General features: G+C 41.5%; 1 protein-coding gene across 3 annotated transcripts in view; it reads left to right on the plus strand.

The window, feature by feature from the left end:
- Positions 1-13,934, plus strand: part of Adcy8 (adenylate cyclase 8) — a 206,341-nt gene that overhangs the window by 150,644 nt on the left and 41,763 nt on the right. For 2 of the 3 annotated variants that reach the window (XM_041672605.1, XM_041672607.1), the window contains 3 exons: positions 2,666-2,867; positions 4,884-4,973; positions 13,394-13,566. In XM_041672605.1, the coding sequence (XP_041528539.1) occupies positions 2,666-2,867; positions 4,884-4,973; positions 13,394-13,566 (465 nt within the window). The remainder of the gene's footprint in view (positions 1-2,665; positions 2,868-4,883; positions 4,974-13,393; positions 13,567-13,934) is intronic. The other variant, XM_041672606.1, reaches the window with a different exon arrangement.

Raw genomic sequence — 13,934 nt, forward strand, 5'->3', positions numbered from 1 at the left:
CCAGAAGTACACAACAATCCCTATAACTGTCCCTACAGTACCTAATTGTGTCCAACATATTTGCAAACAAATATCAACTATTTGACCTTCCCCTAATCACTTCGTCTGCTAAGTATACCCAGTTAAGATGATAAAAAATACTCCTGACATCCTTATTTCCAAGAAGGCCCCCTACACACCCACACAACACTAACTAGATTGTCCCCACAGCTTTCTCTGAAGCTGAAGTTCCCTGTATTCCTCCATTGCTGAGCCCAGTTTCAACTATCCAAATCTTCTTCTAAACGATTTTTCAGTTGTCTTTCAAATATCCGGCTAAGACCTTCCCTGGCTTGAATTCTTGAGCCTGGCGGGGAAAGCTCACTAACACACAGCAACTTCTGTCCACCTTTACAGCTTTCCAACTTGAGTTGTGTGCTGGCTGGTTGCACACCAACTTGGCACAGGCTAGACTCATTTGAGAGATGGGAACCATATTGGAGAAAATACCTACAGAATACCTGGCTGTAAGCAAGTCTGTAGAACATTTTTTCTTAATTAATGCTTGATAGGCAAGGGCCTGGCCCATTGTGCATGGTGCCACCTGTGGGCCGCCGGTGGTCCTCGGTTCTATAAGAAAGCAGGCAGAACAAGGCAGGGGAAGCAATGCAGTAAGCAGCATCGCTCCATGACCTCTGCATCATCTCCTGCCTCCAGGTTCCTGTCCTGTTTGAATTCATGCTCTGACTTCTTTTAGTGATGAACTATGATGTGGAAATAGAAGTCAAATAAACCCTTTTTCCCCAACTTGCTTTTGGTCATGGTGTTTCAACCCAGCAATAGTAACATTAACTAAGACAGGTTGTTAGCAAACTCCAAGCACACTGGCAATGCTAGCCCTTCTACTGCCTTAATTATGTTCTCCCTTATTCTTACATTACAAAAAAAAATCTTTTAATTCTGCAAAGTCAACCCCAAGTATCTTATCCTTCTTGGAGCCTCCCTGGGTTCCTATTCTTGCCTTCCAAATGATAGCTCTTTATGACTTGTTATGTTTCACTACATAATAATATTTTGTCATTTGCATAGGCATATTCTCCTCTAGGTTAGGATCCCCTAGATGATATGGAAGATACAGTTCTAGTTCTGGTATCTTGCATGAGAAGAAAGCTTATTTAACAAATATATAGCATTATAAACCAGAGAAGCAAAAATAATTACTGGAAACATACGCATATCATTCTTTAAATGTATTAGGAGTAGAATTACATAGCATTGAGGACTTTAAATTCCAACTTCAACACTTATCAGCTGAATTACCCATGAAAAACTACCTTCCTGTGAGCTTTAAACACTCATCTAGAGGGTTTAATGTCTCTTGGTTTCTTTTGAGGAATGGAGATTAGGTATCATATAAAAGGGCTCCACAGTGCTGGCACATAGAGCTCAATCATTATTCTGGCAGATGGACAGCAAGAGAGAGTGTTAGTGGATGCAGTTGTCTAAAGAACTAGCATATGGAAGCTCTTGAAGCAGATCACTGTAGTAGATGACAGTCTCGTCTCATCTACAAAGGCACCCTTTAATAATGGGCAACAGTTTGCTGGCTGAGACCTAAGAAAACAAGAGATACCAGTGTAGATCACAAATAATCACAAAACAGAGGACAAGGGATCAAGTCCCAGTGAGAGGAGTAAACTTAGTGATGAATTGATTGATAAAGATAGAAAGCGACCAGAGACACCTCCAAAGACAGAATATTACTAATAGATTCCTACATTGATAGAGACACCCTGCAGGTTTTCAATAGATAGAGGCTTCTGTGGGACAAAGGTCTCATGAGACCTTAAAGCCAGGGTTGTACTCTCAGAAGGAATGTTGATGACTTAGGAATGAATACTTACTCTTGCCGTAAACTATACTTCTTACCTAGAGAGGCAATGGCTTGTAATATATTCCATGAAAACCATAATAATCATTAATCCAACTGAATACTGAGCTGATTTATGAGTAGGAGAGTAGGTGGAAAGAGAACGAGTCATAAAACCTTCCATGAAGGGGAAAAGGATGTGATGGGTTTTCTCCCACAGCCCATTGATGAAATACTACGTATGGTGTAGATGCCATATAAATTAGGCTGAGGCTCCGTGGGTAAAGTAACAGTCATTCAAGTGTGACTGAGGACTTCAGTTCAGTTCTCCTGGTAAATGCCAGGTAGGAGTGTCAGTTCACTGTAATTCTAGCAACCAGGAAGCAGACACAGAGACTGGTCATTCTCAGAGCAACATGGCTACCTAGACTAGGAGAATAGGCAAGGTATTGGTTCTAGTGATTTTTCAACACATGGGTAGAAAGTTACCAAGGAACCCATCTGATGCCACCCTCTGCCTTCCATGTATCCACTTACAAACACATATCACATTTGCCCCTACATGCATGTGAATGTTCATACAAAGTTCATGCACACACACGCATTCATGCCCCCTCCCCTCCAAAAAAAGAAGAGAGACAGAGAGGGAGAGAGAAAGAAATGAAAGACAAAGGGAGAAAGCCAACTATCTCCTATTCCTTCCAGAGGAACTGCACACAGGGTGGAGAAGGAAGAACATGAACAAGATTGTTAGGGCTGTTTGGTGGGGATGAGCTGACCTGTGCCCACATGACCCACATTCTGTGTTTCCTGCAGGCTGATGCCGATGACCATCCAGTTCTCCATTCTGATCATGCTGCACTCCGCCCTGGTCCTCATCACCACAGCAGAGGACTATAAGTGTCTGCCCCTCGTCCTCCGCAAAACCTGCTGTTGGATTAATGAAACGTACCTGGCCCGGAACGTCATCATCTTCGCTTCCATTCTGATTAATTTCCTGGGAGCAGTCCTAAATATCGTAAGCATCCTCCAAGCCCTTCAGCCCTGTGGTATCTAATGTAGAGTCAGGAACTAAGAGCCTATGGAACCAGCAGCTTCTTGTATTGCCCTTCCATGGTACCTTATATTGGTGCACCAGTTCAGTCCCAAGCTCGGGGATGAAGGACAAGATAATGGCCCCTGTAGAAGTGTGTATTTTACTGTAGGAAAGTTATCTTTAACCCACCAGGGGAGCTTAGTTATCCCAAAGGTCCTTCACTGGCCTTCAGATTCTATACTGTCAGCAGCCAATAAATTATAATGGTAAATAAAAGTTGTAATTTATTTATTAAGTATCAGGACCTACCTGCTATGTGCCATGCACTGAAGGAAGACCATCACATATTTTTCTTACTTAAACCCCACATAAACCCTATGAGGTAAGTCTCATTTATCCCCACTTTATGGCTGAGGCAACTGAGGCTCAGAGATATGAAATAACTTACTAATAAGGTCTGTCTGACTCCATGACCCATGCTCAACCTGATGTGCTAAAATGCATCTCTGGGAAGAGGGCAAGATGGGGGAATGAAATCAAAATAGCTGTCACTTATTGAGTACCTACTATGTGCAACAGGTGGGTATTATTCTCCACGTTTGATGGATGAGGAAACTGCATTTCGCTTTAGAAAAGTTGAGTACCTTGTCTATGCCTTTCTGAGGACTCATATTTGATGCGGGACATAGAACTCAGAGGAATCCACAACCACCATAAAATTCATGGATGCTTTTAATTTGATGATTCACGTTTCAGTGGTTTTGTTTTCGCTATAGAGTCAGACCGTGAAGACAACAGGTATTTCTGTATTTATACAGTCTGTGTTGTCTATGGCCCAGGCTAGATTAGAGGTGCTTGATCTAACTCTGGTCTTGACCTTGGCATGTGGAGTCAGTCTACTCGAGGCATCATCTGTGGATAAAAGTATCATTGTGCCCTTTGGGCATGTGATAATGGACTTGAGCTTTCACTGACACAAGTTTCAGACTCTCCCTGTTGTTGTTTGGCATCTGAAGTGGGGGCTTAGATTGCCTCTTGTTTGCTGTATAAGCTCTGTTGCTGACCTTGTTGTAAAAGACTCGAACAAAATAAAGGAAAAGCCATCCTCTATCGTTGTGCTCATCCACTGAATGTTGTATAGAGCAAGGCATTTGAAATGGATGGATATGGAGTTTCAGATTTACATGAAGTGAAATGGTACCTAGCATCGCGATTCTTGATGAAGTAGATTTAGAGGGGTGCAGGATTTCGAAAAGATTCCAAAAAACTGTAAGTGGAGAAAATTACATCACTGGTGTGGCAGGAAGCTAGGAGGCTTTGGGGTCAGATAGACCTGTGTTTGATTCTCAGCTCTATCCGTCACCGGCGTGGTGGCCCTAGACAAGTTACTTTACCTCTCAGAGTTTCAAATTTCTCGGTTGTAAACTGGGGATAAAGAGAGCAGTTACCTCACAAGATGATTGTGGGGCTTTTTGAACTAAGTGTCTGGCACAGAGGAGGTTTTCACCCAATGCATGTGACCCTGGAATGCCAAAAAGCCTTCAGCGGTAACACCAGCCCTAGGAGATGCCCATCACTCCAATGTTAAGAGTCTTTCTAGAAAGCGTGTCCCCTTCGGATCCTTTAAATTCTCCCAGCTTTGTATCTGGAGACAAGCTATCAGTTCACCTCAGACCTCTTCCCCCGTTCTCTAGCTCTCTTCTGTGCCCTACAAACACACTCCAAAGTGACAGGGCAAACAGAGCCATCTTAACCCAGTTTCGTGACTGGCTTACAGAAGCCTTTTTCTGAGCCGGTGCTTATTTGTTTAAATAAAAGAGGTGAAAGGCATGGCTGCCTCCCTCCTGGCAGGCAAGCCCCTCTAGGCCCTCCTACCCCTGGCTTTGGCTGAAAGCCAGCAGCGCTAGCACACTGTCCCCCTCCCAACACCCGCACTGACTGTTGTTCCTGTGTCTTTTTGTTTTTTGTTGCTGTTCTTTTATTTTTTTTAATCCGCAGCTGTGGTGTGATTTTGACAAGTCGATACCCTTGAAGAACCTGACTTTCAATTCCTCAGCTGTGTTTACAGATATCTGCTCCTACCCAGAGGTATTTATTTGCAAGTTCCCAGTGGTGACAGGTGGACATGAACACCTCCACCAGCGCAGGGGCACAGGACTGGCCAAAGGGTCTTAGAGGCTGCTCCAGAACCCGTGTTCCTTCTGCCTATTCCTTCTTCCTTCCTTCCTTCCTTCCTTCCTTCCTTCCTTCCTCCCTCCTTCCCTTTCCCTCTTTTCTTAACCCTATGCGCCCTCTCTCTCTCTCTCTCTCTCTCTCTCTCTCTCTCTCTCTCTCCATCCTCGTGCCTGCTCCCTCCTCTGCGTCTTTCCCTTACCCATACTTCACTAGTTCTCTCTCCATTCTTCTTCCTTTCTTCCTTTCTTCCCTTTTCACCTTCCCCATTATACATTGATCCATTTCTTGTGTCTCTTTCTCTCCTAATCATCTCATTCAAGCTTACCCTGTAGGAGACTGTGTCAGGGTCTCTGTGGTCAAGTAATTGTACTGCTCCCACTGTGATAAAGGGAACAGAGGGAAGGAAGAAGAAGGTGAGAAAGAAAGGAAGGGAAAGAAGGAAAAAGAAGGGAATAAAGAAAATAGAAAAAAGAAAGACCGAAAACTACAGCTAAAGCGAAGTCAACATGGTAGGGGCAGTTTCCGGAAAACCACTGGGTCTGACAACATCTCATCAGGATGCCTGCCATTATGTTGCATGTTTAGCCCTCTCTTGACCACAGAGTCATTAATCAATCCATGGGTCTTAGGGTCAGTCTACAAAATCTGCTAGTCTGGACCTGTGTATATTAGAGTAGAACTTCTAGGCCAGAAAAGATGTTAGCTGATAGCTCTTGAAGACCCCACCCAATCCCATATTATGAGGACCAGGGGTAGACCTGATTCTCTAAGAGGTGACAGACCCAGAGAGTTCTCCAACATGTGAGATGAGAAAAGGCTCTCAGTAGTCTCTCTGGGTCTAAGAATAGGCCTGAGAACCATTGAATCCTCTGTGTACACCTACAAACACAGGAGAGGCTGCTGCCGCCCCTGTGTTATAATTAATAATAAAGCTAGTGTTTAGAGAGTATCCTGCTCAGTCACACTCCTACCTTACTGCTTTGCTTCCTTTCTCACTCCTCTCCTTCCTTTCTTTCTCTTTTAACTCAGTTATAATGGCTTGGTACTGTCGCTTGTTCTATAGATTCCTTACTTTTTGTCCTAGTCCTAGAAGAAGAAACCAGACTTCCTGGGGATGTGCATGGATGGATGGGAATACCACACAGCCTGTTTCCTCCTTAGTGTATAAGATTCTGTGTGATACCAGCTTCCTAAGAACTTCTTGGTTTGAAGAACACAGGGAGCATCCCAACACTGAAAGTAAAGGAAAGCTAAGATGTGGGTAGTCAGAGGTTGTTTAAGCTGGACTTTACTTTTTTTGGTCTGTTTCCTCATCTATGAAATGGGAAAATGAATACCTTGCTGTCTATTGGCTTGGCAAATACATAGCTCCTAGCATGTGTCTGGCATTAAGCAGGTGTTCATGGTGTACTAATCTGTGTGCCCTGTCTCTCCAAGTCGGCACTCTATACCTGAATATACATGTGAGTTTCACACCTCGGGAACACAGCATTCATGGATTTTTGTGGTTGTTTTTGCTTTTTTTAGCTCTAAGGTCCAGGTGGGCAAGCTTTATGATCACACAGTTTTGCCTCTCTGCCTCAGTTTCCATAACTATAAAATAAAGATAAAAGTAATGCTCACTGGGAAGTTATGAAAATTGAGTAATATATCCACAAAAAGAAACATAGAGAACACCTAAAAAACAGGATTTGCTTATTTAATGTCTGGCATTATTTATTATTTTCTCCTGAAAAACCTTGTGCAGACTACAATATATATTATTAATAAGCATACTCAAAAGTGGAAAGGTGTTCATAATATACTCTAAAATAGAAATACAATTAAAAGATCCAATGAACATAAAGTGGAAATTTAGAACCTTCCTCTACAACCAATGGATCATCTTACTCAGGACTCGGCAAACTAAAGTCAAAGAACTAATTCTCCAGCTGTGACAAAAACCACTTGACCTGACCTAGAGTTTGCCACTTCAATCTGCACATCTGTGTTTCTCTCTAGGCTCCTGTGTGCCAATCTAGAAGAAATTAAACATTCAGAAATTCTGAAGGCTTCATCAGCTCCCAGATCTCACAAGGGTCTCTCCCCAAGCAAAACATGTCATTTCTCTGAGCCTTGGTTTCCTCTGCTATCAACATGATGTTTGCACATCAGCCTATGGGAAACCATGCCTAGTTGAAAGCGTTCTACCAAATTGGATGATTTGCTATAAACACAAAGCAGTTCTATGATGCACAAAAAAAAACTAAGTTCTAAGTTGGAAGCCTGTCACGTACTGGAGAAGAGTAAAGATAAAGGAAACGGTGAAAAGAAACCGTGTTCCAACTGAGGAAGGGAAAAGGCACCAGTTGTTTAGAAAATGGATGCAGATCTCATGTGTAACCCAGAGGGTGATCTTCTTCAACCCTGAGAAAAGCCTCATTTCAGAACCAAATCTCTTTACTTCATTTTCCATCTGCTCAAGAAGATCACCGTTTGTAATAGTGGCCAGGGTTTGCTATGGTCCAGGAGAGCAAGTTTTCCAGTAGAGGTTTGGCTATCTGTACCCTGCATCCTGGAGTCACGTTTTTTAGTCCATCTAATGTCCAAGTCTTTCTTTCCCACATCACACACACTGAAGACTTCATCTTAGGACACACTAACACATATTCCTTGTTTCTTAATTTTTTCCAGTTCTTCAAACCACTTCATGTTTATACATTTTTAAGAGTAAAAGATAAATACTGTAATGTTACTGTAAAATTACCTAAAGACTGACCTCAGGACAGAACCTACTGTCTTTTTAACAATGTTTACTCATCCTTCAGATGAATAACAGGGCAAGATCTCCATTTTCACTTGGGACAAATAGAAACAAACAAACGTAGCCCATGAACTGTATCTTGTAAGATACTGAACACCAAGCAATGAAGATGGTGATTCCCAAGAGGTAGGAAGCAAATGGACTGAGTCCTGAAATGCCGTGAGCTTTGTCCAGACCGTGCCTCAGGGAGGTGAACCCAGATGAAACACAGTGACTTTGTGCCTTAAGAAGAAGCAAGTGAAGAGTTAGGAGAGGGTAAGGCAGCTTAGAGGTTGCAGGGTGCACCACCATAGAGAAGGGGATTGCACAGAGAAAGGCTCAGAGCTGCAGAGTGCCCAATCGGCACAAGCACGTAAAAATCAGTGATGGGGAAAAGCATCAGAGTTAATCAGGATCTGCAGCTCACAGATGGGCTGAAAATAGCCTGTGACCCTGCACTGACTAAAACACGTCACAGCCCACTGGACGCTTGGCAGAGCAGGAGCTAAAGGCTTTAGTGGTGTTAAGTGTCTATTCCTAGATTATATTCTGCTCTGATTCTTCCTTTAAATAAGATGTAAATGTAATTTTTAAAAAAAATGAAACTTTTATACTGTAGTTTTATTATATCTTAGAACGAATCATGAAAATACTCATAAGAATTTAAAAACATCCAGGATTTAACAAAAATAAAACAATTAAAAATAAGATAAAGTTTCAGTTCATGGAAGAAAAAAAAAATTGCCGTAGTTAGCATTTAACCAATGATGACCACACATTAAAATGAACTATTATTGATAATGAAGGAGATAATGAATGGAAATTAAGCCAGAACTGGGTGTTTATATATAACTATCAAACAGGCAATAAAATAATTATTATTTTATTTCATATGCTTAAAAAAAACCTGAAAGATATATGTAAAATCCAAACTGAGCTTTTATAAGTAAAAACTACTAAATGTGAGATGAAAACTACACTGGAAGGAAATTAGTAATATTAGGCATTATAGACAAAAATAAGAGTAAAACTGGTGAAAATCAATAATGTCCAAAATAAATTACAAGACAAAACAGCCATCAAAGCTATCATTAAGTCCAATTTTAAGCAGCATAACACCTCCATAATTTGAGTCCTCTCCCACAAGAAGAAAAAAAAGACAAACTACATAATTAATGAGCATTTCTTTCCAATTTTGATGAAAGCTATAAATCAGAATTTTCCTAAACAACACCAGACATAAGAGACATTAAGCACACACACACACACACACACACACACACACAAATCAGATTGCTCAAAACTAGTAATACAGAAAAAAAAATAGTAAGTATTAAGTGGGCAAATCAAGGTTAAAATCATTTTTATACACCAAAAATAGGTTAAAAAACATTTTATAAAGGGGCAAACATGACTATTTTAATTTAGAATAAATCAAATATAGCATTGCATCACAACATGAAACACGCACACAGTGCTTCTTTCCTAAGAAAACGCAACCCAGTAGCCAGCTCAGAATATCAGTCCAGGAATCCCACATTCACCAGTGGTGACCCTGAATTATGGCATCTTCACGCCTTGAACAAGCAAGGAGCCCAGGCTAAGGTACAGTGGGAACAACTTTATCTTTTGCCTGCTCACCCTTACTGTAGTGCTTGCTACAAGACCTGGAGTTGTTGGAGACGAAGTTGTGTGTGCATCAATCAGTGTTTGGATTATCCTTTTCAACCATAGTGACTTTTGGATACTGTCAGCTTGATTTCTTTCCTTCTTTCCCTGTGAGTTTAGAATGACATAGGTTTGGGCAGTACCCAAATGGGCACAGATACAGTTTGTCTGACTTGTATGTGTAAATACCCAGTTCCTTCTCCAGTTGTGATGGTGTAAAGTTCTCCCTGCTTCTCTTATATGAGGAAAATATTATGTGATGCCAACATAATTTATGGTATGCTATGACAGAGTCATAATATGAATATGGAGCCATCCAAGCTGGAGCACAGTAGGCCCTTAGTTCACATAGTAGTCCCTTAGTTAACAGTCATATATTAATGAATACATGCTTTTCTGTCTAAGGACTTTGTGTAGTGTTGAGTTTGTCAAGTCATATGAGTCCAAGATTTTCAGTTAGAGGAATTTAATGTATTCACGATTTCCCAGGTTAGTGTATCATCAGAGAAGAGAGAGCCTTCAGTATCCAGAAATAGGAAATGACTCCAAGGACATCCCTATTCCTTAGAATTGATGAAAGAATAGTGTCTAACTTTGAGTCACGCTAGCTATTGAACAACATGGGATAAAGTCATTTTTAGAATCTTTTGTACAGACTGCATGCCCAACAAGTGTTTGATTGTAATTGTAACGTCTTTCCTCCCACATATCACCCCGAGACAATAAACATCCCCCCTTAAGCTGGTCCCCATATTACCCTGAGTTCATTTCACATCAGACCTCACACTGCCAGTTTTTGTGATTGTACATCTAGCTACATAGTTCATCTTCTGGTCTAAATTTCCTTTTTCCTCACATGTCAATTTATTCTGCAATATCCAAAAATTGTAAAAGTCAAATTATTTTATTATTGAATCTTTTCTATTTTTCCTGCATAGATTGTCTCATTCTTTTACCTAAAACAATTGTGAATTTCCCCCCTAGGACAACTCTATTTTCTCCGTACTTCCTAGTATGTATGATTACACAATTTATGTATTCTATAATATGTTGTAAGAGGAGCAGCGGGGCTGCATCCCACCACCCGGCTAGCTTTATACCCGAAATAATAGAATGATTTGATAGAGTTTTAAACAGATTTTTTTAACCAGTCTGCTAAGAAGTCTGATGCTACAAATGTATTCGGTGAGTGATTGTGCCTAATTGCTAGATAGATAAAGCAGGGAGGCAACATACATTCTCTTGGCCTGTGTTACCAGCTCTCCTTGTGATTAATTGCAAGGATCTTTTGTTTAATCCAAGGAATGATTCTCCTAAATCCCTGCTCCATATACCCTGGCATTTAGAGTATTTTGTCTTCCTATTTGCAGTCCACCCCTCAAGACCCAAAACAAACTTACCTCTTTTGTCCCTCTTTAGCCACAACTTCTCTCCATGAAATATGCTTGCTCATGCCTCTATACTCCTGTCACAGTTGGTCACATCCCTACCAAAGTACATTTCTATTGGCATTTTCATACCTGCCTCATATTTTTTTACTCTCATTCCCTTTAGGCCCTAGCCAATCCTTATCTATTTCTTCAACCTCCCATCACCTATCCTGACTGCAATGGGCATTCACTAAATGGGCACAACATTCTTAAGGGCACTATTATTTTAATAGATTTGGATATAATACATGATTCATAATTTAAGTTGACACAACCAGGCACAACTATACTGTGCTAAAGATAACAACGAAACAAAATCCTTTGGATATATTTTCCTACCCTATAGCCTGCATTAAAATGGAGCATCTTGAAGGTTTCTCCAGATGGAGAAAAACTGTGCAGAAGGAACTCTTTTACACCTGACTTTCTGTATCAAATCAACATGGGCTATATATAAATCTTGCCCAAGGAAAAACCTTAGAGGACAGCTGAAGACAGTTGATCCTTCCATTAGGTACAAGGATTGTCAATTGGGTTTATTAGGAAAAACAGACGTGGTAAAGGAAGCAACAAATGACGGCCTTTAAGGGCAGAGACACTATCTGATTCTTTTCTGAGCCAATCTACAGGGAGTTTATCCTTAATGGGAAGTTATCTGAGGCACTGCCTACATTTTTGAATCAATATTTGTAAAAAAGGGTTGCACAAATGAGTTACTGATACTTAAGGAATTCATAGCACATCTTCAGTACTCGGAGATTTTTAAAAATTCTTACCTGTCTCCTCATCTGTATAAAAGCTGCCCCTCTGTATAATAGAAGAGAGAAGGCAATGTGTACATAAAAGAGCTGTAGTGTTATTAAGCCCCTCATTCCCCCTAGAATCACACTCCAGTCAACTGGCCATATCTAGATGACCAAGACACCTCTTTATAGCTTCAGGATCATGAGTGGTTTATTTATCTCTACAGTTATTGGTTTCTTAACTTACACAACTGGGAGCTGTGAGTCCCATCCTGAGTAGTTTCTTTGACTGCTTCAAGAGACAATACATGTACAGATTTTGAGATCAAAATAAACCTCTGACAATATGAATTTTTACTAATACCAATTTAAAATGACACTCAGAATATGTCAGAATAGTTCTGTAAAGAAAATAGCCCACGGTGTTTCTCAGAGACTGCAGAAAGGTTGCTGTGTAGACACTGGCAGACTGCTCCACTCCTCAAGTTCTTGGATGATTCCACATTTGCAGTCAGAGCGGTGATGCTTGACAGAGAGTGGGAGAGTCCACGCTCTTCTCTGCAGGGTACAGAGGTTGGGGTGTGCTTCCCAGAAGACAGGACACCTGATGTGTGAATAGAAGCAAATCACCTGGATGAGATTTGAACCCCAGGCCACGGAGGTGTGAGAGAAGTGTTTAGAGAGTGAAGAGAGAGCTAGTACGTGGTATAGCCTGTGAGCTCCGCTGTGTGGGAGACAGAAGAATTTGAGGGCCTGGAGAGCAAAGAAAGGATTTCCAGTGAGGAGGAACGTGATCAGGCTGGCGTTCCAGAAATACTAGGTAGAGAGAGAGTGCGTGTGTGTATTTAGAGGTGCGAAAGCCTAGCAACAGATTTAGATGGAAACAAGGGAGGCTGCTGGCCAGGATGGCTCAGTGGATAAAGGCACTTGCTGACAAGCCTAACGGTCTGAGTTCAAATCCCAGAGCCCACGTGTGGAAGGAGAGCCCCCAACTCCCACAAGTTGTCTTCTGACTTTTACATGTATGCTGTGGCATTCACACACATACATATAAATAAATGGCAATGTGTTATTGTTATTATTATTATTATTATTATTATTAAAACTTTTCCCAAGCTGCTTGTGAGAACTAAAGCAAGAAAAGTAGATAAAGCTGGGTGGGCATGAGATCTGTTCAGAAAATAATGAAGAGCCTAAAAACTGAAAATAGCTGACTGAGGGACATGGGAGAGAAGGAGGCATTAACGGGGAGCCTGAGAATCTGGAGATGAGTTGGTGGTTAAGGGTCCTGGCTGCTCTTCCAGAGGGCTGGGCTTCTACTGCCTGCTCACATGCAGCTCACAGCCATCTGTAACTCGAATACCACGGAACAGGACACCATCTTCAGGCTTCCGTGGGCACCAGGCATGTATGTAGTACCTAGACATACATGCAGACAGAGCACATAAAATACTAAAATGATAAAACGTATTTTTACAGCAATGAGACTGGAGGGGAATAAGGTGAATGATGACGTCACTCACAGAGACAGGGAGCAGAGACTGGGGGCAGGAGAAGGGAGAGTTCAATTTGAATTCCAGGAGGCCCCCGACCTCCCATGGGAAATGTTCAACAAAAAAATCTTCCTAATGTGACCAGGGGGCAGCATGGCTAGCAGAGGGATCCTCGGAGGTCCCTGTGAGTCTGACCACCTGTGCTCTCTGTTTGCAGTACTTCGTCTTCACGGGGGTGTTGGCCATGGTGACCTGTGCGGTTTTTCTCCGGCTGAACTCTGTCTTGAAGCTGGCTGTGCTGCTGATTATGATCGCCATCTATGCCCTGCTGACCGAGACCATCTATGCGGGTCTCTTTCTGAGTTACGACAACCTGAACCACAGTGGAGAGTAAGTGCCAGCTACAGTGTTTGTGAACCCAGGTGCCACGAAAATAAAAGCACTGGGCACATGAGTGCGGTCATTCCTGACACTGAGGGGTTAGCTTGTTGTGAACACATCTCATTCAGACATTGTCCAGCTTACAAGTCTAGGAAAACTCTCTACTTTTCAGCATATGAACTATAGACTAATTACAAAAATTATTTAAAATTTGGACTAAATTGGATGCGGTAGTTTAGATTTCTGCCACACCTAACAATTAACTTTCTCAGCATTAGCACTTATAAGGCCAGAGGGATTTAATTTTAATTTAGCTACAGCAATATTGATAACATCAGTCACTATAGATTGAGCAATAATGATCCTTCACTGCTATT

Source organism: Microtus oregoni, unplaced genomic scaffold, assembly GCF_018167655.1.
Source record: "Microtus oregoni isolate MIOR12 unplaced genomic scaffold, Mior012 000022F_ref0000154, whole genome shotgun sequence".
Classification (NCBI taxonomy): domain Eukaryota; kingdom Metazoa; phylum Chordata; class Mammalia; order Rodentia; family Cricetidae; genus Microtus; species Microtus oregoni.